The sequence below is a fragment of the Prorops nasuta genome, unplaced genomic scaffold (assembly GCF_024137725.1).
Source record: "Prorops nasuta isolate Cenicafe-Biocafe unplaced genomic scaffold, Cenicafe_Pnas_1.2 PNAS00013, whole genome shotgun sequence".
NCBI classification, from domain to species: domain Eukaryota; kingdom Metazoa; phylum Arthropoda; class Insecta; order Hymenoptera; family Bethylidae; genus Prorops; species Prorops nasuta.
In genome coordinates this window covers 5,378,975-5,405,206 of record NW_027116810.1, presented here as the reverse complement: position 1 = coordinate 5,405,206, position 26,232 = coordinate 5,378,975, and the positions used below count along the sequence as shown (strand labels likewise).

Sequence of the window (26,232 nt, the reverse complement as noted above, 5' to 3'; positions counted from 1 at the left end):
TCGTTTACCGAAATTCCCTAGAATTTGACGACGACAAATTCCCTAGGAAGTCGATTATTTTAACTTAGCGGTTCTTTTGTAAAATTATTGTAAACTTTTGTATATATTTATTTATTAAATAAAAACTCTCTTACCACATAACCTGGCTTTGAATACTTTATTTTAGAATAAGGCCTTCCTTTCTGACCACAGGTTCGGAGCCAACTTGAGGCACTGTTTCGCACACTGTTTAATTTAACAAATGTCTTCTCAGAGATGCATTAACTCCAGTTAAAAATGCCATTTTATCTAGACCCTGTATTGCAGAAAACTATTATTATTATTATTATTGAAAACCAAAACAATATTTGAATAATATATTCCTACCTTTCTTTATTAGTTGAGACTGAGGTATAAACTGATCTGAGTATTCTTACTGGTTGTGATTGATGCACTAACTAAAGTACTGATTTGAAGATTCTTGCTGCTTGTGTGGTCGATGCACTAACTAAAGTTTGAACAGATTGAAGCTGGTTCACTATTGTTCGAATCCATTTATATAGAAAAAAAATGTTGATGGAAGGGGTAAAATTCATTGGTGGAAGGGGTAAATAATTTTTTGTTGAAAATGTGTAAGATGATATACTGCTGATTAATCAAATTATGACTCTATTAAAAGAATATGCATGAATCATTCAAGGACATATTGATGATCTTCAATGTGTTAGCGATCAACATATCTGTAAAGATCTATCATCTGGATAAAACATATATTAATATTTAAAAAAAAAATATGATCTTGCTGAAGATCTCAATTTCACCATACGTAGACATATCGTTATACGGTAAGGTCCAGTGTGGAGCGTATAAGAGGTACTAAATTTTCATCACGTGCTGATATTTAATACGTCAAAGATATTTGTATATCTAGAGCAGGCTTCTCTCTCGCTGAAATTTGATGCATCAAAAGTATTTGAACATCCAAAACATATATCGTTCATACAAACCTTTCTAATATGTATCATATGTAAGAATTAAACGACTTAGGCTTATTAATAAAATTATTCTTCTATTAAAAGCATGCGTATGAATTTAAGTAATGGGGGATAGTGCTACACATTTCATCAATTGGTCAATCTTGAAAAATTTATCACGAAAGTGTTGTGATAAATTTTCGATTACGGTTAATCGTAGAAATTTACTACACCATAGTATGTATTATATCTTAAGCATTTCTCTCTCTGCCTTGCATCTCTATTACGTTCATTCTCACGATGATTTTGGTTTCTTCGCTTAGTAAGAGGATGATATGTGTTTATTTATCTAAACTGGGGTGTAATTCTATCAAAAGAAATAAAACATGAATGATAAGTACACACACACACAGCGATTTTCGTTGAAAGGGCGTCTCTTCTTAAGGTAGCTGGAGGTGGAAATGTTTTATATACTTAAGTAATTCTAAACAGCTCATTAAAGTTCTGTTCTTACCTCCAAGAGTTCAAATAGTAGCAGTAGAAAATGGGTGGAAGTAATATAATGTGCGAATGCTGTATGGATGTAAACATTATAAATATCTTAGACGAAATTGACAGAGATTTGGAGATAATATTGGAACGTTTAATTGATAGTGATGAAGAAGGACAAATAGAGGAGGAGGATGAAGTATATGACAGTGATGTGGAAAACGAAGGGTACGAGGGTGATGATGAGGAAGAAGAGGTACAGGAAGAACAGCAGATATACGTGGAAGAGGAGGAAATACAGTTCCTTTATGAACTACACCACGCATATACAGCTGAAAGTGAAGTGTATGAAGAAATAGTGAATATTATAGAAGAGAATGGGGGTGGTAGTAATATAGTTCAAGATATAGCAGAACATAACATTGATATGGGTATATTGAATGCGGTAAATAAAATGGTGATGGTAGTGGAGTGTTTGGGAACTGATGAGGAAAGTGATGATGATATAGAAATGGTAGAAGTGAAGAAAGCAGATGTGATTGAACTTTTGGATTCAGATAGTGAAAACAGTGATGGTATAGAAATGGTAGAAGTCGATGTGATTGAACTTTTGGATTCAGATAGTGAAAACAGTGATGGTATAGAGATGGTAAAAGTTGATGTGATTGAACTTTTGGATTCAGGTACTGAAAACTGTGATTAAGGTTTTTAGAGACAGACGTTGAAAACAGTAATAATAGTTATAATGATATGGAAACGTTAAAAGTAAATGATATAGAAGTAAAGGATGTGGAAGTGGTAGATTTTGAATAACAATGAGGAAAATTGTAATGATATAGGCATGAAATGAATATGAAGGAGAAATAGATTGTAAGGAACGAATGAAATGTGTGTGTGAAATTTGAAGCATTGTGATCAGAATGTATTTGTATCTTTGAGTTATTTTAAATACGTATCAATTCAGCAATAAGCGCAGGGAGAATCTGTTTTACCATCTAGGAAATTGCTTTTACTAACTGAGACCTGACGTCAGAGGAGTGGGAGTGTGACGTCAAAATGCTGCAAGTATCCTCCCGCACCCCCGCAACCCTCTCGCCTATACTTGCTGCGAGCTCACGTGGAGCCTCCGATTTCCCCCACCACCACCGCTTAGCACTTCTTGGCTCCCCCCACTACCTCGCAACCAGGCTCATCCGAGTGGACAGGAGTGGGGGGGGGGGGCAGAACCGGCCTTACTACACTACTAGTGCCGGTGTCTTTGCGTAAAAGTCGGGATTACGTAGGAGTACCAGATTAAATTTTTTTAATTGTAGTAATAGCTCCCCCAATGTGTTTTCTACTCTGTATATATATTTTTTTAAATCAACTTCAAACTTACAAATTTTAAACTTTAAACTTTCAAAACAAGAGTATAGAAACCGTGCACACCAACACAATGATAGTGAAGTGTCAATGTATAACTGTATACGTATAAATAAATTACACTCAAAAACTGCGAAAATTGACCGATAGTTTGCGCTGATTTGTATGCATATATATCAATATACATTCTTATCTCACTGTCATTGAACAGGTGTGCACGGTCTCTATATTTAGGGTTGGGGAACAAAAAATTTAGATTGGTACTCCTACATAATCTCGACTTTTACGCAAAGACACCGGCACTTTCAGTAATAAAATTAAGTCATTTCGAATAAATATTACAAGCTCTAGTGTCATACTTGGAAAAAAAGTCCCTAAGAATCGAAACAGTCCATAATACTTGCGGTAAACTATTAATTATTAATTCTTTTATTATTTTATTATTATCGATTCGACGAGTTTTAATAGGAATCCCATTTTGAAAGTTACAGGTTCCTTGTGAAATTTTCTCAAATTTATGAAAAAAATACTAAAAAAATATACGCATTTCCTGAAAAATTGATTTTTATACTTTAAACGCTAATTTCTTCGGTATAAAGTGATGTTACTAGAAAAACAATTATTCCACTGGAAAGGTGAGATTTTTTTACATGGAAATCATGTGTGAAAAAAATTTATTAAGTTATTTGAAAAAGTATAGAAATTTAATTAAAAGATAGGACGTAGTTAAAATTAAAAACTTTCCAATATAACCACGTCGTAAATAATGGATAAAAAATTCTGCAAAAATTAGAGAATCATTTTTCGATAAAGAATACAAGATCTGAGAATATAAAAAAAATCTGGGATGTGAGCCGATTTAACCAGTTCCCGAATTGGTGGAATTGCTCATATATATATATATATTGTTATATACATATAACTACTTATACTACTTTTCTCTATTAACTAGCCAATATCTATAATTAAAACATTTAATTAATAAAAGTTAGTTAAATTCAAAAAGGTTCCGGTTGCATTCTAACCAAGCGCCGTGTGGCGTCGTTCGTATGTAACCTGAACCTCCTTCTTAGGCAACAGTACTTCTTTGTTGCCAGGGCCTCAGAGCGCGCGTGGCCAAAAGTCTTAGTCAGCTATTAGAACAATCGACTTGTTGACGCACGGTCGACTTAGTAACCATTGACGCACGATCGATTCCCTAAAACCATACCATATATGGTCATGAGAATCGATGCATTTGAGGCAACGACTTGACTGCTCGGTTCCTGACCGATCAGTCCAGGCCCAGCAGTAACTAGAACAAGTCATCTGACTTTATCTGAGCATTAGCTCCCAAGTTACTCTAAATTCAATCTAACTTCAATTAGATAATCATTTTATTAAAAAACCTCTAAAACTTGTATAACTATTAATTTATTTTATAAACGAACATTGTAAAATAACTCTACAAGGACTGAATAAATTTAGTTGTACCAAAAGTACTTGAATTAGTTTGTCACGGTGTGAACCCATAAGAAAAGTGGTGGCAGCGGTGGGATAGGCTGAAAGATCTATCGACTGGTGAAGCAGCAGGGAAAAGAAAGGAGATTTCCTTACGCTCATCAACTACTACGACGACAACAACTGGAGGAATTTTCACTTCAAATCAACCCCTCAGTACTCCAGTCCTCAAGGGATTCATCGATCATTATCGGAGTCTCAACATTTCGACCTCGTTCATTCGGAAGGTCACTGCCTATCCTAGAGAATTCAACATCACCGACCAGCTTACTCAAGGAATCTACAAGAGGACCTACGACATCAGGACTCAACTGAAGAAGAATGGATCTTTGTTGAGTACGGTTCCAACTTGTAAAAAATCAGTAGCAAAACTATTTACTTTGCAAATCATTGTAAACGCGAGCCCCGCGAGCGAATTAAATTTTAGAGGAAAATTTTCTCATGAGTCAAGACGACAGAAACCTTGACCGGACTCAATCGGTTCCAAATCTTACAGCAACTTCTAGGAGCTTATTTAATCAAGTTTCTATCAGTGACGAAGCAACTTCCTTCTTGCATGAAGTGCAGGAAAATACCGAACGTGCACTATTCGATTCGGAAAGCCCAAAAGTGACCGATACTGTTGCATTTCCTAGCTCATCAAATACAAACACTAACCGATATCCATTAGTTGGGAGCGTAGACCGCAGTGTTCTTAGACGCAATGTTACTATTCGTAGGCGCGGAAGCTCCGTTATGGTAAATCGCGATCGTGTTGTTATTCATGACCCAAACTCGGTTCCTGAGCAAAATCCAGATAGAACTCTGGATACCAGACTACCTTTAACACCTGCCCCAAGGGTGTCTCAGTCGCCAATAACGACTGAAATAAACAGACTAACTGAAACCTTACGACGAAAGGCCAATCCTCTCGAAGAAGAGAATGCTAGGCTAAGAGAAGAACTTAGACAATTACGTATCTGGCAGGATGCAATTTTATATGCAACAGAAAACGAACCGCGACCTTGCGGAAGTTCCACAATAAAGAAATCTTCACGGAGGACTTTCTCTATACCGTTAAACCACGGTTCAGATCATGAACGGGAAGAATCAACTCATTTAGAAAATGACCTGAAACCCCGATTCTCGTTCGATACAGCTATGAAAATGTTACCCACTTTCTCAGGGAATCCAGATGGATTAGATCCATTTATAAGTACAGCATACCTTATTCACGATGGTATAGCCCCTAAAGATCAGAGCGACTTATTACAATTCATTAGATTCTCAAGTCTAAAAGGCAGAGCGTTCCATGAACTTAAACATAGGGCCATTGATACAATCGACGATTTAGTCGTAGAATTAGAAGCCATATTCAGGCCTAAACGATCAGTAGCAGTCGTACAAAACGACCTATATACTAGCCGTCAAAGAAAGGACGAGACAGTAAAAGCATACGCTAACCGAATAGAAGGATTGCTAACTGAGCTATTATAATTAAGCTTAGACCCAGGAAACTCAGCAGACAGTAATGCCGCAATAGAAGGATTGCTGAGAAAACAAGCATTGATTCAATTTAATCACGGTTTAAATTCGCGTATTGCAACGATAGTGAAGGCTTCTAAACGCCTCACTCTACAAGAAGCTATCTCTATGGCTATAGAAGAAGATAGCACCTACCCATCTTATCATGAACCTAATCACAACAAGAGAGGAATTCAACAAGGTTCCCATATAGATAACAATAAGAAAAATGATAATCTACATTGCGAAAGGTGCGACAGAAAGGGACACCTCGCAAAAAATTGCTACGCACGATTATCTAACGCTAAAAAACCTCAAGATAAGAGAGTATCGATAAATAAAATATCTGATGTATGCAATTATTGCAAAAAACCTGGACATACAGTCAAAGAGTGCCGAACCTTAAAAAGGAAAAAACAAAGGGAATCCACTCAGCAAATAAGTGCCGCAGAGTCACAAGCAGAGGAACGAGTACGACTCGACACAACGAGACTAAACGTATTACAGAACTCTTCACATAGAAATTTAATAGAAGTTCAAGCTGATGAATTTAAAAAACGAACAGCTATGTTACTTTTTGGCACGGGAGCTGATATTTCTATCATAAAAGCAGGAGTTCTCCAAGGAAGAACGATGATCAACCAAAAGGAAAATACCGTTACTGGATTAGGAAACTACCCATTCACTACTGCAGGAACAGTGGAACTACATGTGAAAGTAGGGAAACATATAATTCTGCATCCATTCCAGGTAATACCTAGTTCATTCCCATTAATTGCAGACTGAATCTTAGGTATAGATTTCTGGGAGAAAAATGTTTACACGGTAAACTGAGATCATTCAATCACGATGCTAGGACACAGCTGGCAAATGCACTACTCAGCTCCCTAGACAGTGACCCTGAAACCGAGAACCGAAACTTTAATGGCGGCAATAACACATAGCACGAGTGATGGGCTAGCGACAGCCCGAGAAATAAGACCAGGCGTGTACATGGGAAACTGTGTCACCAGGCCGTCTGAGTCTACCTGCTGCGTCAGCATAATCAATGTTACAAAAGACGAGCAGGAAATAGATACCCCAATAGTGGAACTAGAAAAAATTCCCGACCCACCCGAAGAAAACATCGAGCACTCTCAACCTCCAGCAATTTATCACATAAACAATTACAACGAAGATAGAATTGACAAACTGATAAATCTCATAGATGTAGCCCATCTCAATGAAGAGGAAAAACGGAAATTATACATGATTTGTAAAAGCTTCAGCGATATATTCCAAATAGAAGGGGATCGTCTTTTGACTACAAAAGCAGTAAAACACACACTCACCCTAAAAGAAGGGACCACCCCAATTTTCAAGAAACCTTATCGTCTGCCAGAAAAACATAAAAACGAAATAGATAAACAAATAAACCAGATGGAAGAAGAAAGTATAGTACGTACGAGTAAAAGTCAATGGAATGCACCACTCCTGGTAGTTCCTAAGAAACCTGATGCCCAGGGAAATGTGAAGATGCGCATAGTCGTAGACTTCCGTAAATTAAACGAAGTAACGGTAGGAGGTGCATTTCCTTTACCAAATATAACAGAAATACTAGATCAATTAGGATATTCTAAATATTTCACAACATTAGATTTAGCATCAGGCTTCCATCAAATAGAAATGGCAGAGAAAGACAAGGAGAAAACAGCATTCTCTACGCCAATGGGACACTACGAATACAATCGTATGCCATTCGGTTTGAAAAATGCACCCGCAACATTCCAGCGTATGATGAACTCAGTGTTATCAGGACTACATGGAATCAAATGCTACGTGTATCTGGATGATATAGTAATCCATTCACCAACTTTAACAGAGCATAACAAGAGGCTACAAGAAGTGTTTACCAGATTAAGGGAAAATACATTAAAACTACAACCAGAAAAATGTCGTTTTCTACGAAAAGAAACATGTTATCTGGGACATATAATATCAGATAAAGGAATCTATCCTGATCCGAGCAAAACAACAGCTGTGGAAAAATATCCACGACCCAAAAATATAAAAGACATTCAGTCATTCTTAGGTTTAGCAGGCTACTACAGACGTTTCATAGACCAATTTGCTGACCTAGCCAAACCATTAACAGAACTCTTAAAAAAGGGAAAAAATTTCCATTGGACTACGGCGGAAGAAACTGCTTTCAACACACTGAAAACGAAACTCGTAAGTGCACCGATATTGCAATACCCAGATTTTAAAAAACCTTTCATTTTAACTACGGATGCATCTGAATTAGCAGTAGGAGCCGTATTGTCACAAGGAATTCTGGGAGAAGATCTGCCAGTGGCATATGCCAGCAGAACATTAAACAAAGCAGAAATAAACTATAGTACAACCGAAAAAGAACTAGCAGCCATAGTTTGGGCAATTCAAAATTTCAGACCATACTTATATGGAACAAAATTCGCTATAGTGACTGATCATCAACCTTTGACATGGCTATTCAATATTCAAGATCCAGGATCAAGACTCATGAGGTGGAGACTGAAACTTGAAGAATACGACTATGAAATAAAGTATAAGCCAGGAAAACAAAACACCAACGCAGATGCTCTTAGTAGAATACATGTTGTCACAAGGGCCACAGCGAAAAAGGTACCCTCAGATCCGCTAACAAGTAATAAGGCAAAATCTCCAATAGCATATCCTAAGTTGATTCAGGAGAAACAAAAAATCAGCAAAAAACAGACGACAACTGAACCTGTTACATCGCTAGCGACACCGAAAGTCGACCCAGAACAGGAGATACCGAACGTCGACCCAGAACGGGAGACGCCGAACGTTGACGCCGACACAGCTGATTCGTCAAGGCCAGAAGAAAGCGAATCAGAAGAAGAAAGCGAGTCAGAAATAATGGAAAAAGAGGAAACATATCCCGCTGAAAAAATAGCTCGCATACTGTACGAATACCATGACACACCCTTAGGAGGTCATGAAGGTATACACAGAACCTTAAAGAGAATTAAACTCCGACATACCTGGCCCAACATGAAAAAGGATATACAGAAATACATCGCAAAATGCGACAAATGTCAAAGAAACAAGACAGGGGGAGTAAAAAGGGCTCCAATGCTTATTACGGATACACCGTTAAAACCCTTTGAAAAGGTAGCACTTGACATTATTGGACCCTACCCGCCAACACCACGTGGAAATAAATATGCGCTGACGTTTCAAGACTTATTTACGAGGTATAGTATTGCCTTACCAATACCAGACCAGTCAGCTTCTACAGGGTGATTCTCTAACGGCGGGACATAGGAGATTCGTGTTAGTTGACTATAGCGCTCAGGATGATGGTATCTGAGAGCGCTGATTGGTCAATATCATGTAGTGCCAACATGAAATGGTCCGTTACCAATAGATGAATAAGAAAAATGAGACCCATTCGCCATTTTGGAGTGGAGAAGTATTTACATGCTAGTTGTAGCAGAAAGAGGTGTGAAATGGAAAAATGTCAAATAGTGAGGTTACTAAAGTAAAAATGGAAAATAATGAATGGAAAGTAAGAATATTCCAACTTTCCATTCATTATTTTCCATTTTTACTTTAGTAACCTCACTATTTGACATTTTTCCATTTCACACCTCTTTCTGCTACAACTAGCATGTAAATACTTCTCCACTCCAAAATGGCGAATGGGTCTCATTTTTCTTATTCATCTATTGGTAACGGACCATTTCATGTTGGCACTACATGATATTGACCAATCAGCGCTCTCAGATACCATCATCCTGAGCGCTATAGTCAACTAACACGAATCTCCTATGCCCCGCCGTTAGAGAATCACCCTGTACAGTGGCTAAATACTTTGTGGAAAAAATACTTTTTATATTTGGAATCCCGCAGAAAGTATTAACTGATCAAGGTACTAACTTTGCCAGTCAACTCTTCAAAAACGTATGCAAATTGTTGAAAATTGAGAAAATTCAAATAACCGCATACCATCCACAATCAAATGGAGCTTTAGAACGTTCGCATCGAACACTAACGTCATACTTAAAAAGCTACGTTAATGACGATTTAAATAATTGGGATGAGTGGTTACCATACGCTATGTTTGCATATAATACAACCCCTCATACTGCCACTAACGAAACTCCATTCTCATTGTTATTTGGGAGAGAAATAGAACTCCCAACATCTCTAGAAGCACCGCCGAAACCATCATATACATACGGAGATTACCGTGAAGAATTACGCGAAAGAATGCGTTCGGCAGGTATCATGATGAAAGATCATCTGATAAAGGAAAAAGAAAAATCTAAATTGCAATACGATAAAAACACGTGAGAAATTGACTTTAATATAGAAGATAAGATTTTACTAAAAAGGGAAATGATTCGGCATGGTAGACCAAAGAAACTTGAACCTATCTACGATGGTCCCTATACGGTTACAAGGAAACGAAACGATTTAAACTACGAAATACTAACCGGAAAAAAATTCGTGAATGTACACGTAAAAAGATTAAAACCCTATATTATGTGAATAAGCTAAATAAGTATAATAAGTAATCGCGTAGTTTTAATAATTAATACTGTAAAATTTTTTAATAACTAACAAGTCTATTCTACTGCAAATTAACAATCAATCGTAATTAAAACTAAACCTGAGCTATCTTATAACTAACTACATACTAAAAGGTAGGAAAATACAAATAAAAATAAGAAGAAATCAGGTAAAATCAATAATTTATTCAAAAATTCGTTTTGGGAAGGAAAACATAAAGGAAAATTACAAAATTAAGTAAGATTATAAATTTATTATAAAAAGAAAATACATAAAATAATACAAAATTCTTTATTTCTCTTAATTAATCAATCCGTGGTACCATAGGACATAGTCCTCCGAGGGGGCATATTGATACCACCCCCTCGAATACTCCACTTGGCAGTTGTTGTACCCCCAGCCACGTTTGGGTACCACGCCGGTGTACTGTAGCCACCGGATCCCATAGTAGTCGAAGACCTCATGGAAGTCGTTATCCTCCTCAGCGAAGTCCGCGCGTGCCTCTGCGAAGTGCCGCTCCTGCCGGCGATATTGCCTTCGCTCCGTGATTGCCCGGAGATTTTTCCACAAAACTAAATGAAACAGACAACAATATTAATAAAAAAGAAAAAGTTACAATCAAATACATAACAAAAGTAATTCCTTAAATATTTACAACCACCAAAAAATCCAAACAGGGGAACGCCGTATTCGTTACACAAACCCCGATCGTGAGGCCGGTACCTTGCCAACTGTTGTTTTCGGGCACTAACCATTTTTCTTATAAACGTCGAGCGACTGCACAGTTTAAAAGAAGGAACAAAAATGACTTTACGTCCGAAAAACGCACATTATATAGGAAAATCCCCACTTAGGAACGCATATAAAAAAAAGCTGACCTGGCGACCGTATAACGTTCAAGCCATGGGTCGTACAGCATTGTAAAAAAAAAAGACAAGAAAAGAAAGAAATCTTTCACTTTCTAATAAATAACATTCTTTCTAGGTTCCTATTGTTATTAACAATTATCCATATTGGACGGACGAAACAACAAGTCAAAATAGACCCCATAGTTGGACAACCAGGACTCTTTTACGAACGTATTGGAACTATAAACTACTATAAAGAAAAATGGAAACTAGTAATCACAACGGACGTCACTGAATATTATACGAGACACAGGACACTAGAAAAAATAATGAAAGAACAACGATTTTGTAACAACGACTATAACAAGCAAACTTGCATGAACACGATAAACGACATAGACTACAAATTAAACACGACCAAACGAAACTTCCAAGAACTTACCGAAATAACAGAACACACAGATAGGTCAAAGCGAGGTTTAGTTAATGCGATTGGTTCATTAGGGAAATCGTTATTCGGAACAATGGATAGCGAAGATGAAGAAAGAATAAATAAACATTTAGAAGATCTAGATAACGAAGTAGATACTAATAAAAAAGCATTAAAAAGTCAAATACAACTTATTGTTAGGAATCTAGAAATATTTAATAGTAGCGTAAGAAATTTGTACGCAAACGAAGAAATTCTATCACGCACGGCGAATAGTCTGCTTACGCAGCAAGCAGAAAGAGAAACCTTATACAATACAGATTTTGCCGCGGAATAGCTAATGATAGATACCGATCATCTCCTAAATTTTGCGATACAAGCAACAAACGGAGTAATAAACCCAAAAGTTATCCCACATTCAAAAATCTTACAATATTTAAAAGATGCGGTACAACACATTCCATCGGGTACGCAATTCCCAATAACATTAGACAATTTAAATTGTAACGCACGGAAAGGGAATTCCGGGTTAAAGTAAATAAGTAATACACACGATCCAACTGCGAGGACACAATCTTTATTAACACGAACTATTCTCGGGGGGAGAGGCCTCCCGCGATGTCCTGGCACACTTATTATACGCGCACAATGATTTCATTAACCACTAATTAACAGGAAAACTAGGGGAGGCAAAAAGGGGAAGGGAAAGGGGCGAGGGAAAATTCTCCGGCGGCTCCGACGATGAAATCCAGCGATCCCACGACGTCCGCCACGAGAACTCCGCGTCAAACTCCAATGAATCGATGGCTGGGGCCCGCAATATTGAATTACACCGAATTTCAATAGTTGCGGCGACGACCCAGCTCTCTACTTAGACCACGTACTGATGCTCTGATAGTAGAACAAGATCTGGCCCAATTTGACGGATATTCCTCCGTCCTCTCAATCATTTCCCTCATTCCGGGGTGTCATAGTTGTGATCGGGATCCAGGGACCAATCATTAATTAGGTATGGATCCGCGATCCATATTTCTCGCCGTTCCGGCTAATCACCCATATACTTGGCATGATAGCCGGCTGGCTAGCTCCTGCGCTAGAATCCTGCGCGGTCGTCCTTAGCAGCAGACGACACTATGGCTTCGTGGTTCGGCAGCGGGGCGATGCGGTGCGGGGTCGGCAACGATGGGCCGGTAGTGGCGCGGGCCGGGGAGAACGCAGCTAGGCGCGCGAGGCGTCAGCGCGGTAAGGGGAGGGGACGGGGACTCGCTGCCTGGCGCTCGAGGCGCGGCGCGGTAACGGGAAGGAACCGGCGAAGCGCTCGGCGGGGAGACTGGGTAAGGGGACGGTAGGAGCGTCGCGTAAACAACCGCGCTCGGCAGGAAGGTTAGAGAGAGAGGGCCTTATAGGCATTCGGGCATGGGAGCGTAAAGGATAGGACAATAACAGTTTTCTAGCTCATGTTGGAGCAGGGAATCGGTCTTATAAGCTACGGATAAAATTTACCATTAGAAATATAATATTTAATCCTAAATAATATACAACCTACTGACATTCGCTCAATCCGCAATCATACCATGTCCTAAAAACATTTACTCTCCTTCCGTGGATGGCGATTACAATATCCCTTCAGCGGGTAACTACATTACCATCACACGGAAGGTTCATCTATGCTCACTCACTCACTCACACACATACATCCAGGGGACGGGAGGCACTAAGGGGGAGACCGAAGAAGAGCTAACAATAATCATTTTTCTGTAACGGGTTTCCACCACGTTACAACTCCTCCCCACTTAGCTCGGACCTCGGGGGGGGGGGGGGGTAGGTAGGTGGAGCTATACTAACTTAACCTACTATTTACAAAAACTTACACTCTAAACCATCGCGGGAGAATGTGCCTCGGAAATTTTCAAATTTTCTATAAAAAGGGGGAAATATGCTTAATCTACTAAAGGGTCCTTATGCGGAAGGTCAACGTAACTTACTACTAACTGTACATAATTCGGAATATCTAGCGCATTATCGCGCTCTTGACTCGATACAACTTAAAGGGGTGGCGCTACGCGCCTTCTTAACTATCAAACTAAAATCTGGCACTGTCGTGCCACCAGAACTACAGGAGCTCTTAATTTATCTAGGTGCCACTGCACCGACTACTAGGGCTCTTGCCCATTAACAAAATAATCAAAAATTTCCCTTCCTGGGAGAACCGTGGAGAAAATTGGGTCGTCGAGCCCTTAGGGCTTCTGTGGCCCAATTTGTCCTTAAATTTCTACGTTACTACCTTCAGGTAGCGGGGGGAGACTCGCGGCAGGGGATGGGGGGAGTTCCGGCGGAACGCGGACGCGAGTCGAGTGCTAAATTCGAGCGGAATGACCGCTGCAACCAGTGCGCCGATCCACCCAACCACACACACACCCCACACGCCACCACCATGCCAATAAAATTGAAATAAACGCTTACCTGGACGGCTTGGTCGGCGATGAGCTCCTGGATGAGGAAAGAGGAGGTGTGTTGGAACCGGGGGGGCTTTTCCCCGTCCGGGGTTACTTTCCCGAAACTAATTGGCTTGCCCAAAGCCGCAACAGCTTGAGGGGGACTGGGCGATCGCGAACCGAACTCTATATGGATGAGGCGAGCGCTACGCGGGGAACTCGACCCGTGATTCGAACATGGAACTATCAATTCGCGCGATCGAGACTGCGGCGGTATTTGAAATAGCGACTGACCGCTCTCATCCACTGCAACTTAAGCAAATCCACATAATACTGTAAATTTCGAACTATTTAGGCGCAACGGTTCAGGGGCTGGCTTCTTAGGGCGGCGGGGTATCGGCTATTTTTCGGGCGGCTGGGGCAACGGGCTAAGGGCAACACATATAGGGGACTATCTCAACATAGACACATAGGGGGGGGGGGGATAGGACGGACAGGGGATCGGCGTCAGTCGGCCGGGCTCCTTACGAGCGGCGACAATGGGGGCAGGTGGCGTTGGTCACCCCCTCCCACCCACAACCGAAACAAAAAAGAAGGCGGTTGGGTTGTGGGCATCCCCGGAAGGAATGCCCACTCCCGCCGCAAGCCCAGCACCCCTTGGGGTTGGGCCGGTGGGTGGGGGTGACCCCCGCTCCTGCGGGAACGGGGCCCGGGGACGGCTGACGTCGGGGAGCGGGAGGGAAAGAGGGAATAGGGGAGGAAGGGGGAGAATAGGAGGTGAGGGAGGAAGGAGGGGGAGGAGAGGTCTGTAGGGACAGAAGGGGGGTCATAGGGCCGCGGGGAGGACTGGGACGGGATAGTTGGGGAGGGGGGGAGATATTGAGGGACATTAGGGGAGGGATGGTGGATGGGGCAGGGGCGAAGGAACGAGGGGAGGTTCGGGGAGGCATTAGGGGGCGGACCGGGGCAGCCTGGGGCTGAAAGGGGGGAAGGGGGGACATTACGGCAGAGGGGGGCGGAGGAGGGAGCCGGAGGAGCCGGGGACGGGAGAAGGACAAGTGGGACGGAAAGGGGGTACGGGCGGGCGAGAGGACGGCGGACCAGGGACGGGGGGCAGGGAGAAATGGACGTGGCGGGGCGGGCGGGGAGGTTCGGGGGAAACGGGGCGACGGGGGGACTGGGAAGGGGGGGAGGATTGGTAGGGCTCCATTGACGCTATCGGGGAGTAATAGGCGTCGAGGTCGGCGGGATCCATCTCCGGGAGGCGGGATCGGCGCGGAGGTTCTAGCTTCTCCAGCGCCTCCCGTACCTCCCGGGCCGCGGTCCGCACCGCAGCAGCCTCCTCCTTGGTGGGGAGCTGCAGCGGCCGCGGCTTAGCCGCCTCCCGCCAAGACAAGTGAAGCTTCCGACGAAGCTCCTCCGTCATTGGCGGGAGGGGCTGGATCCCGCCGGCCTCGTCGCCGGCGACAATCGGGGGATAATATAATTCGCGGGCCGGGGGAAAGGGATCGCGGACGCCGAAGGAGGGCCCGGGCTCGGTCGGGGATCGGGGTGGGCTCCCCGGCGGAGTCCGACCCTCCCGGCCCAACATCCTCCTCGGTCCGGCCCGATGGTGTGGCAGCATCCTGTAAATGGGCAAAAACCAATTAGCGGGGTTGTGGCGGTTCTTAATATTAACAGATTAGCGGGGGGGTGGACGTTGGGTTCGGGGCCGAAGTCGGACGGGGGAGCGAGGGGGTGGGCGTTCGTTATTCGGGGGTTTGGGGACGGTAACCGGGGTCCGGGGTCGCTGAAGTGCCGGTGTGGACTCCGTACTGGAGGGTGTTCCTCTCGGCCTGGCGTCGCTCGAACTCCGATCCTGCACTGTGGTCTGTTTCTGAAATCGGGGGCGGGGGTGATCGCGTGGGGATACGACGGGAGGAGGGTTATCGGTTGGGGTAGCAAAGTAGGGTTTCAGATCTTTGACGTGCACTCGTTTCACTAGAGTGCCGTCCTCGGCCTTGAGGCGGTATACTGCTGGGGACAGGACCGTGTCAATGAGATAGGGGCCTATGAATTTGGGGGCCAGTTTCGAGGCAAATCCCTGGGTGCCAGACGAGAGTACGTAATATTTGCGCAAGACTTGGTCGCCCTCCTTGAACTCGACGTTCCGTCGTCCTTGGTCATACCGGGCTGCTTGGCGGAGAGTGGCTTCACCTAAATTCTTCCGGACCAAGTCCCGCAAATGTCCTAAATTAGTAACTCTGTCTGCCCAGGTTACGGTATCGCGGGGTTCGTATTCGGTAGGGGAGGGTTCTTTTGCGAGGGTTCGGATCGGTAAGGGGTGGCGGCCAAAATTGAGAAACGCGGGGGAAAATTGGGTCGAACTCTGGGTTGACGTATTTAGGGCAAACTGCAGCGCTTCGAGTTTTTTGTCCCATTCGCGGTGGTCTCCCTCAACGTACATCGCGAGCATGGTCTTTAGGGTCCGGTTTACGCGCTCTACGGGGTTGGCTTGGGCGTGGTAGGGGGGGGTGGTGATTTGGGTAATTCCGTAAGCTTCTGTAAGGGCTTTAATATCCTTGTTGACGAACTCCGTGCCGTTGTCGGTCAGGAAGAACGTCGGACATCCCCAGCGATGGACTATAAGGGAAGAAAAAGCGGCAGCGATAGATCTGCCATCCGCCTTCCGCAAAGCTTTCAACTCTACGTACTTGGTGAAGGTGTCCTGAAAGACCAACAGATATTTGTTCTGGTTTTTGCTTTGCGGAAGCGGTCCCATAACGTCTGCAGCTACGAGGGTCCATGGTTCTTCGACGACTCGTTCTCTCATCAGTCCTGGGGGGCCTTGGGTGGACTGTTTGTGGGTCTGACAAGCACGGCAAGTTCGGATATACTTCACTACGGAGTGATAAATTCCTGGCCAATAGAAATCTTGGGCTAGGCGGGCATAAGTCTTTTCGATTCCTAAATGGCCGGACTGGGGAGGATCGTGTGCGTCGCTAAGGGCTCGGGGGCGGCTTTCGGGAGGCAATACTAATTTCCAGGCATTCATATCTTCCATGGCGGGTTCTATCAGTGGATTTGGGCGATGGTAGTACAACTTGTCCTCGTGAACTTTCCAATCCGGGTATTTCCAGGGAGCTTCTTGTACATTCTTCAAGCGATTCAAATACCAATGATTTTGGGAAGACCCTATGGTGGCCAGGGCGGTGACAAGGGAGGGATACATGCGGGAGAGGGCATCAGGGACAACATTAGCAGAGCCTTTCCTATGTTCGATCGTCATATCGAACGATTGCAAGGCCAATGCCCAACGGGCGAGCCTCCCAGTGGGATCGCGTAGCCGCTGCAACCACCGCAAACTACTATGGTCGGTAATTACTCGGAATGCCGTACCCTCTATATAGGGGCGGAACTTCTTCACGGCCCACAATACCGCCAAACACTCTTTTTCCGTCGTGGAGTAGTTTCGTTCCGCGGGGCTCAGCACTCGGCTCGCGAACACCACCGGAAGCTCCGCTCCGCTGCTCATTTGTGTCAGGACCGCTCCTATCGCGGAGTTGCTGGCATCGGTCTGGACTATAAAGGGTTTGGAGAAATCAGGGCGGAGGAGGACAGGGGTAGAGGACAGAGCGGACTTTAAGGTTTCGAAGGCGGTTTGTTGTGCTTCTTCCCACTTCCAGGGTGCGTCTTTCTTCAGGAGCTGCGTTAGTGGGACCTTGTGCTCGGAGAATTTGTCTATGAAGCGGGCGTACCAGCCCACCATCCCCAGAAAGCGTTGTAGTTCCTTGATGTTTCGCGGGGCGGGGTATTGTACGACGGGGGCGATCTTTTCAGGGTCGGCCTTCAATCCTTCCTTATCGATGATGTAGCCCAGGTAACTGACCTGCTGACAGCATAGCTCGCTCTTTTCTGGGTTGACGGTCAAGTTAGCGGCTTTTAGTGCTTTTAGGACTTTCTCCACGTACTCCGCATGTTCTTCGAAGGTTTCGTTGACGATAATGATGTCATCCAGGTATGCGAAGACGTGGGTGGACCATTCGGGTTTGATGAGTCGGTCCATCAGTCGCTGGAAGGTGGCGGGGGCGTTGGTAAGGCCAAAGGGCATTCGGGTGAACTGGAAAAGGCCGGCTCCGGGGACGGTAAAGGCAGTTATTTCTCGGGATTCGGGGTCTACGGGGACTTGGAAGTAAGTTTGGCTCAGGTCGAATTTGGTGATGTAACGGGCTGTTCTTAATCCGTCGAGGATGGCATCGATGTTGGGCAGGGGGTAGGCGTCCTTCTTGGTTACGCGGTTGACATCTCGGTAGTCGATGCAAAAGCGAAATTTGCCAGTACTTTTCTTGATAATGACGGGACAGCTGCTCCATGCACTACTGGATGTTTCAATTATTCCAGCGGCCAGCATGTCCCGTACCTCTGCGTGCGCAACCTTTAGCATGGCAGGGGATAGACGGCGGGGACGTTGTTTAATGGGAGGGTGACCTTGGATATCAATATAATGGGAGGTGAGGGGAGTAGGGGGGAGGGATTGGTCGGAAATGGGCATCAGGGTTCGGCAGAGGGTTTGGAGGGTCTCCTTTTCGCTAGGAGAGGGAGCAACTAGGGCTAGGCCATCAAGGGTAAGTTCAACGGGGGGTTCGGTAGGAGAGGGAGGGCGTAAGGGTCGAGAGGGAGAGTTAGGAGTGCGCCACGTCAGGTTTGCGAAGTCCAGGGTAATCTGCAGGGCTTCCAAAAAATCCACTCCTAGGATGCAGTCGTATCCTAGGGCTTTGCACACCCGAATCGCCAGGACTTCTGTCTGCCCGTCCAAGTGGAATCGGACTCGGGCTTCTCCTTGGGCTGGTTCGACGGCTCCATTAGCAACTTGTATATATGCTACTATGTGGCGTAGGTGGTTTTTCAGGAGGTCTCCTATTCTCTTCCCGAAATATGAGCGGGCAGCACCGCTATCCAGCAGAGCGGGGAAGGTGTGTTGGCCAATGCGTAAATTTAGGAAATATCTGGGATCATGTTCGATGGGGGAGGCAGGGGAGAGTTCGGGGAGGGAATCCAGGGCGGTATTGGGACTCTTGGGGTCGGGAGTTGAATCGTCGAGTCCTAACGATGTCCCGATCATTCGTTTCCCGGGCTCGGCTTATCTTTACAGTTGGGGCAGGTCTTAGTGACCGTGCCCATCCGTCCACAACGGCAACAGAATTTCCCTCGTGGGTGGGAGCACTGGGGAAAATGATGTCCTGGGCGATGACAATTCCAGCAGGTGTTCGGGGGTGGCCTCATCTTTTGGGAATCCGTGTCTCCAGTGGCTGGGCTTCCAGGAAGGGGTTGATTAGGATCGAGAGGAGTATTCGGCAGGGTAGGAGGGGTACTGTTTTGAGGAATTTTTGCGGGTTTGTTGCGGGGGGCTTTGGAGGGTTTGGACTGGGGGGAGGTCGGGGAGGAGGGTTTATTGGGGGTCGGGGAACTGGGAGTGACGGTGAGGGTAGGTTCTTTTCCTTGGACTAGGGTTAATTCGGCTTCAATGGGGGCGGCAGGATTACGAGGGCTGGTAAGGGGGTTATACGCCTCAGTAGGGAATAGGGACGCAGAGGGCAGGGGAGGGGGAGGATGTTTGGAACGATCAGCCAACCTTCTGGTGTCCACTCGATGGCACTCGTTGATCAGGTCCTGGAAACTGGACAGCTCTTCTCTAGCTATCTTCTGGCGATACAGGGGAAGTAGATTGTGGTAGGCCAGGTCCAGTTGCTGCTCCAATTCCATAGGGGGGTCCATTCGTCCCAAAATTCTCCTAATTTTCATAATGAAGTCCAGCGGTCGTTCCTGTGGTCCTTGGGTTCGAGCGGTGGCTTCTCGTCGGATTACGTGGGCGGGGTATTTGACGGCGAAGGTTTTGCAGAAAGCCTTGACGAAATCGTAATATCCTGTCCATGCGGGGCTTTCCAGTCTGAACCAGGTTAACGCGGTTCCGGCGAGAGCAGAGGGGAGGGCGCGTAAGACGGCCGGGGCCGCTAGATTTCGACCTTGGATCAACTCGTGCAAGGAAGCCAGAAACTCTCGAGGGTCCTCGTCGAATTGTCCGGTGAACACAGGGATATATTTAGTGAGACTATCCCACGCGCGCATTTCCGGGGTAAGGGTCTCTGATAAGTGGGAGGAATTTAAGTAATAAGGATCAAACTCTCGAAGGGTGCTAGGCTGAGGGGGTTGTTGGGCATGTTCCGGGATTGGGGTAGGGGTGAGCATAGGGGTGGGAGTATGGGTCGGAAAGTAAGGGGCACTAGACTCGGCGTTAGAACGTACTGGGTATGAAGCCTGACGGGCCATAGGCGACGTCGCTTCATACTGGTTCGGTCCGTGCCATCTAGGGGTTGCCAGGGGAGGAGGGGGATTGGGACGGGACGGGGCCATAGTGTAGGTACTATGGAGGATCGAGGCAGGATTCCACCTGGGGGAAGGGTGGCGGAGTAAAGGGGTAGTTCGGGAGGGAGGGGGGAAGGCAGGTTGGTAGGGGGTAGGGGAGGGGTGCGTCAAAGGGGTGTTGGGTAGCGTTCGGGGTAGCGGCACACGATCCGGGGCGCTAGAATCCTGAAATGACGAAAATTTACGCGGCAGGGGCGGGGGTTGATCGGCGGGAGGGGGGGCTAAGGGCAAATTCTCGTAGCGAGGTTCCGTTCTTCCTGAAAATGAACAAGGGTGAAAGGGGTTGTTCCGGGAAGCTGCTTCCGTCCTGGTGGATTCCTGTAAACGCGAAGTCGATTCTTCGGCAATAGTGGTCGCTACGGGGGAGAAAAAACTAACGGCGTTGCGACGGGGTTGAATCACCTCCCGTCGAGGGGTGGGAGGGATCTCGTCGCCCGATAGATCAATTAAATGGATCTCCCGAGATCCATGGGGGTTGCGGGGTTCCACGGGGGGAGCTAAGGGTAGTCTTGGCGCAGGGGTGGCAATTATATTAGCGGAGGGGGGTAGGTCGCAATCTAAGGGGAAGGTCAAGTTCGTTCGTGGGGGAGGCATTACGTCCGGCGCGAGCATGGAGTCCCAATAGTAGGAATTCCCACTATTGTCACTCTCGAAAGATTCGGTTCTGTTCCCGGCGGCCCGAACGTCAAGGTCCATTTCCCACGGGATGGACATGTCTCCGAACAAAAAACGACTACGAAACCTGAAAAGTCGATCGCGAAGAATTGAGGGAGACCCGGAAATTTGTAGTCCGTAGGAGCGTAAAATTAATAAAATAATCTGTAAGGGGAGGGTACGAACAACGTCGCGATATGTTTCGAGGGAAAAACCGGGAGGGGAGGGTGGAGAAATGCTCATCACCTACCTTTTACGCCGACCAGGGAAGCAGCGGTCCCAGCACTCCGTTGGCGGTGGGGGAAGAGAGACGTCGGTAGGGCAGGTGGCGGCAGGTGCAGCAGCGGCGGCGGCAGATGGCGGTGGCGGCGGCGGCCGGCAAGGCAGGCAGGCAGCGGCAAATTTCCAATTTGAACAGTTTGAATCACTCGCGAAAACTTCTGAAGTTCGAAAATCAAAACAAACACTAGAGGTCACGAGCACTCGACCCGCACCCGCGACGCACGGAAACGCGGGAGGTCACCGCCAGAGCCAACGGCCGAACCCAGTAGGGGAGGGGGGGGGGGAGTAGGGGAAGACCAGGAGAAAATTCGGAAACTGCACTTTTTTTAATGAAATCACTGCACTCGCGGGCACTTCGGACACTCTACGCGGCGGGGCCCCACGTTGGGCGCCAATTTGTAACGCGCGGAAAGGGAATTCCGGGTTAAAGTAAATAAGTAATACACACGATCCAACTGCGAGGACACAATCTTTATTAACACGAACTATTCTCGGGGGGAGAGGCCTCCCGCGATGTCCTGGCACACTTATTATACGCGCACAATGATTTCATTAACCACTAATTAACAGGAAAACTAGGGGAGGCAAAAAGGGGAAGGGAAAGGGGCGAGGGAAAATTCTCCGGCGGCTCCGACGATGAAATCCAGCGATCCCACGACGTCCGCCACGAGAACTCCGCGTCAAACTCCAATGAATCGATGGCTGGGGCCCGCAATATTGAATTACACCGAATTTCAATAGTTGCGGCGACGACCCAGCTCTCTACTTAGACCACGTACTGATGCTCTGATAGTAGAACAAGATCTGGCCCAATTTGACGGATATTCCTCCGTCCTCTCAATCATTTCCCTCATTCCGGGGTGTCATAGTTGTGATCGGGATCCAGGGACCAATCATTAATTAGGTATGGATCCGCGATCCATATTTCTCGCCGTTCCGGCTAATCACCCATATACTTGGCATGATAGCCGGCTGGCTAGCTCCTGCGCTAGAATCCTGCGCGGTCGTCCTTAGCAGCAGACGACACTATGGCTTCGTGGTTCGGCAGCGGGGCGATGCGGTGCGGGGTCGGCAACGATGGGCCGGTAGTGGCGCGGGCCGGGGAGAACGCAGCTAGGCGCGCGAGGCGTCAGCGCGGTAAGGGGAGGGGACGGGGACTCGCTGCCTGGCGCTCGAGGCGCGGCGCGGTAACGGGAAGGAACCGGCGAAGCGCTCGGCGGGGAGACTGGGTAAGGGGACGGTAGGAGCGTCGCGTAAACAACCGCGCTCGGCAGGAAGGTTAGAGAGAGAGGGCCTTATAGGCATTCGGGCATGGGAGCGTAAAGGATAGGACAATAACAGTTTTCTAGCTCATGTTGGAGCAGGGAATCGGTCTTATAAGCTACGGATAAAATTTACCATTAGAAATATAATATTTAATCCTAAATAATATACAACCTACTGACATTCGCTCAATCCGCAATCATACCATGTCCTAAAAACATTTACTCTCCTTCCGTGGATGGCGATTACAATATCCCTTCAGCGGGTAACTACATTACCATCACACGGAAGGTTCATCTATGCTCACTCACTCACTCACACACATACATCCAGGGGACGGGAGGCACTAAGGGGGAGACCGAAGAAGAGCTAACAATAATCATTTTTCTGTAACGGGTTTCCACCACGTTACAAAATATACACTTAATAGCAAAGTTAATGAAACCCACAATTTGGTCTAAAACTAATAAACTACTAGTAATATTAAGTATACCACTAGTTACACCAAAAGAATACGAGCTTATACACTTATACCCTATTCCGATTCCAACAAACTTTTCAAAAACACTCTTTACAATAATAAATCTGAAAAGAGAATACTTAGCAATAGATAGTACAACAGAAAGGTACACAGAATATGACCTAAAAGAATTAGAAAGGTGTAACACAATTAACGACCAATATTTTTGCCCGTTAGAAAAACCAATGATAAAAATAAAAAGCGTAAACCCGTGTGAAATTGCCTTATATTTGAAAGCGATAGAAACAGATACATGTGAACATAAAGCAATACACCTGGTTCAGCCAATGCTGATACCAATGAACAATCCATCATCATGGATATTTACGATTCCGCATAAAGAAATTATAGAAATAATTTGTAAAAATAAACCGAAATTCAGCGTAGAATTAATGGGCTCCGGGACAATTTACCTACATAATAATTGTTTGCTAACAGCTACTGATTTTATATTGGAAACCGTACAAACCTATAGAATAAGCAAGCGAAGGAATTACATTCCAAACTATAACTTTTCTCTAAATACAATTGATCCCAAAAACAGCATAAATACAGCAGACACCAACAAGATACCTCGACTTCACAATGTGTTAAGCAAAGTGAACGAACTCAACACCTTCAGCGTTCAATTAAAGGACCTTGAGAAGGACCTAGAAAAAAAAGGTCAAGGGACGGGTCACTACCTGTTTCACCACACAGTATCTTCCTAATCAGCCTTGGTTTTACTTCTACTTGGAATAGGACTCTACGCATTGTGGCGCCATTGTCAACGTAAGCCCACACCCAAGCCAAGGGCCAGAGTAATAAAAAAAGAAGCTATGGAGATGCAAGAGGATGTTAACTCTCAAAACTCCGATCATATGTCCGTGCTGTAAACAATTAAGAGTCCCTTATGGTACTCTTCCCCCAGGGGGATAGGGGTGTTATATACATATAACTACTTATACTACTTTTCTCTATTAACTAGCCAATAACTAGAATTAAAACATTTAATTAATAAAAGTTAGTTAAATTCAAAAAGGCTCCGGTTGCATTCTAACCAAGAGCCGTGTGGCGTCATTCGTATGCAACCTGACCCTCCTTCTTAGGCAACAGAACTACTCTGTTGCCAGGGCCTCAGAGCGCGCGTGGCCAAAAGTCTTAGTCAGCTATTAGAACAACCGACTTATTGACGCACGGTCGACTTAGTAACCATTGACGCACGATCGATTCCCTAAAACCATACCATATATGGTCATGAGAATCGATGCATTTTGAGGCAACGACTTGACTGCTCGGTTCCTGACCGATCAGTCCAGGCCCAGCAGTAACTAGAACAAGTCATCTGACTTTATCTGAGCATTAGCTCCCAAGTTACTCTAAATTCAATCTAACTTCAATTAGATAATCATTTTATTAAAAAACCTCTAAAACCTGTATAACTATAATTTATCTTTATAATTCAACATTGTAAAATAACTCTACAAGGACTGAATAAATTTAGTTGTACCAAAAGTACTTGAATTAGTTTGTCACGGTGTGAACCCATAACAGTATCTAATCTCGTAATCGTACTCGGCTAATTGTAATCTCCAACACATCAATCTGGAGCCTGGGTTTTCTACATTGAAAAACCAAGTGAGTGGTTGATGATCTGTGATGATGGTAAATCTAGTACCATATAAGTAAGGTCGAAAATATTGTACAGCCCAAACTATAGCTGCTAATTCTTTTTCCGTGGTGCTGTAATTTACTTCGGCCTTGTTAAGCGTTCTGCTGGCGTAAGCAACGGGGTCTTTGCCTACCTCGCCTTGCGATAACACAGCTCCTATTGCTTTATGGGAGGCGTCCGTGGTCAAAATGAAAGGAAGATGAAAGTCTGGGTATTGCATAAGTGGTGCAGTAATTAATCTTTCCTTTAGGTTTTCAAATGAAGATTGTTCGAGGGAGGTCCAATTGAACTTCACTCCTTTCTTTAATAGGTTCGTCATGGGTTTTGACAGGTCAGCAAAATGGTCAATGAACCTTCGGTAATAGCCTGCTAGGCCTAAAAAGGATTGCACGTGTTTTACGCTCTTGGGTGCGGGAAAATTTTTTACAGCTTCTATTTTAGTTGGATCTGGAGAGATGCCTTTGTCTGTAATTATATGACCCAGGTAGCAAGTTTCCTTGCGAAGGAAACGGCATTTTTCCGGTTGCAGCGTAAGAGTATTTTCACGCAGTCGAATGAACACTTTTTTCAGTCTTTTATTGTTCTATTAGAGTAGGGGCGTGAATTACTATGTCGTCAAGGTAAACGAAACATTGGATCCCTTGGAGTCCGGATAATACGGTGTTCATTAAGCGTTGAAATGTAGCTGGTGCGTTTTTCAATCCAAAGGGCATGCGGTTGTATTCGTAGTGCCCTAGGGGTGTGGAGAAGGCTGTTTTTTCCTTGTCTTCTTCGGCCATGCCTATTTGGTGAAATCCAGAGGCTAGGTCAAGGGTGGTGAAATATTTCGAGTGGCCTAGTTGGTCCAATATTTCGGTGATGTTCGACAATGGATAGGCATCACCTATAGTAGCTTCATTTAGCTTGCGAAAATCTACGACGATGCGCATTTTTATACTTCCTTGAGCATCGGGTTTCTTGGGTACCACGAGCAGTTGCGCGTTCCACTGGCTTCGGCTCGGCCGTACTATTCCGTCAGCTTCTAGCTGAGAAATTTGTTTATCAATTTCCTGTTTATGCTTTTCAGGTAACCTATAGGGTTTTTTAAAGATAGGTTTGGTATTTTCTACCAAAGTAATGGTATGTTTTACCGCTTCAGTAGTGAGGAGTTTGTCACCTTCTAAATGAAATATATCATTGTATTCCTCACAGAGTTCTGTTAGAGTGCGCAATTCTTCCTGATTTAAATGATTTAGTTCTAATTGAGACTTTAGCCGGGCGAGTCGATCGCTGGCGCAATTATTTACAGCGTATACGGTTATCGGAACCGAAGGGTCGTCGCCCTGAGTCGGTGGACTCGGAATATCTTCTAACACGACTGTAGGCAAGGGTATCTCGAGT

General features: G+C 45.1%; 1 protein-coding gene across 1 annotated transcript; it reads left to right on the top strand.

Moving 5' to 3' along the window:
• Positions 1-1,078: 1,078 nt before the first annotated feature.
• Positions 1,079-2,255, top strand: LOC136778136 (uncharacterized). The gene is made up of 4 exons (XM_066734747.1): positions 1,079-1,162; positions 1,446-1,507; positions 1,572-2,080; positions 2,155-2,255. The coding sequence occupies exons 1-4, from the start codon at positions 1,079-1,081 to the stop codon at positions 2,253-2,255; spliced, it is 756 nt and encodes a 251-aa protein (XP_066590844.1).
• The last annotated feature ends 23,977 nt before the right edge of the window (positions 2,256-26,232 follow it).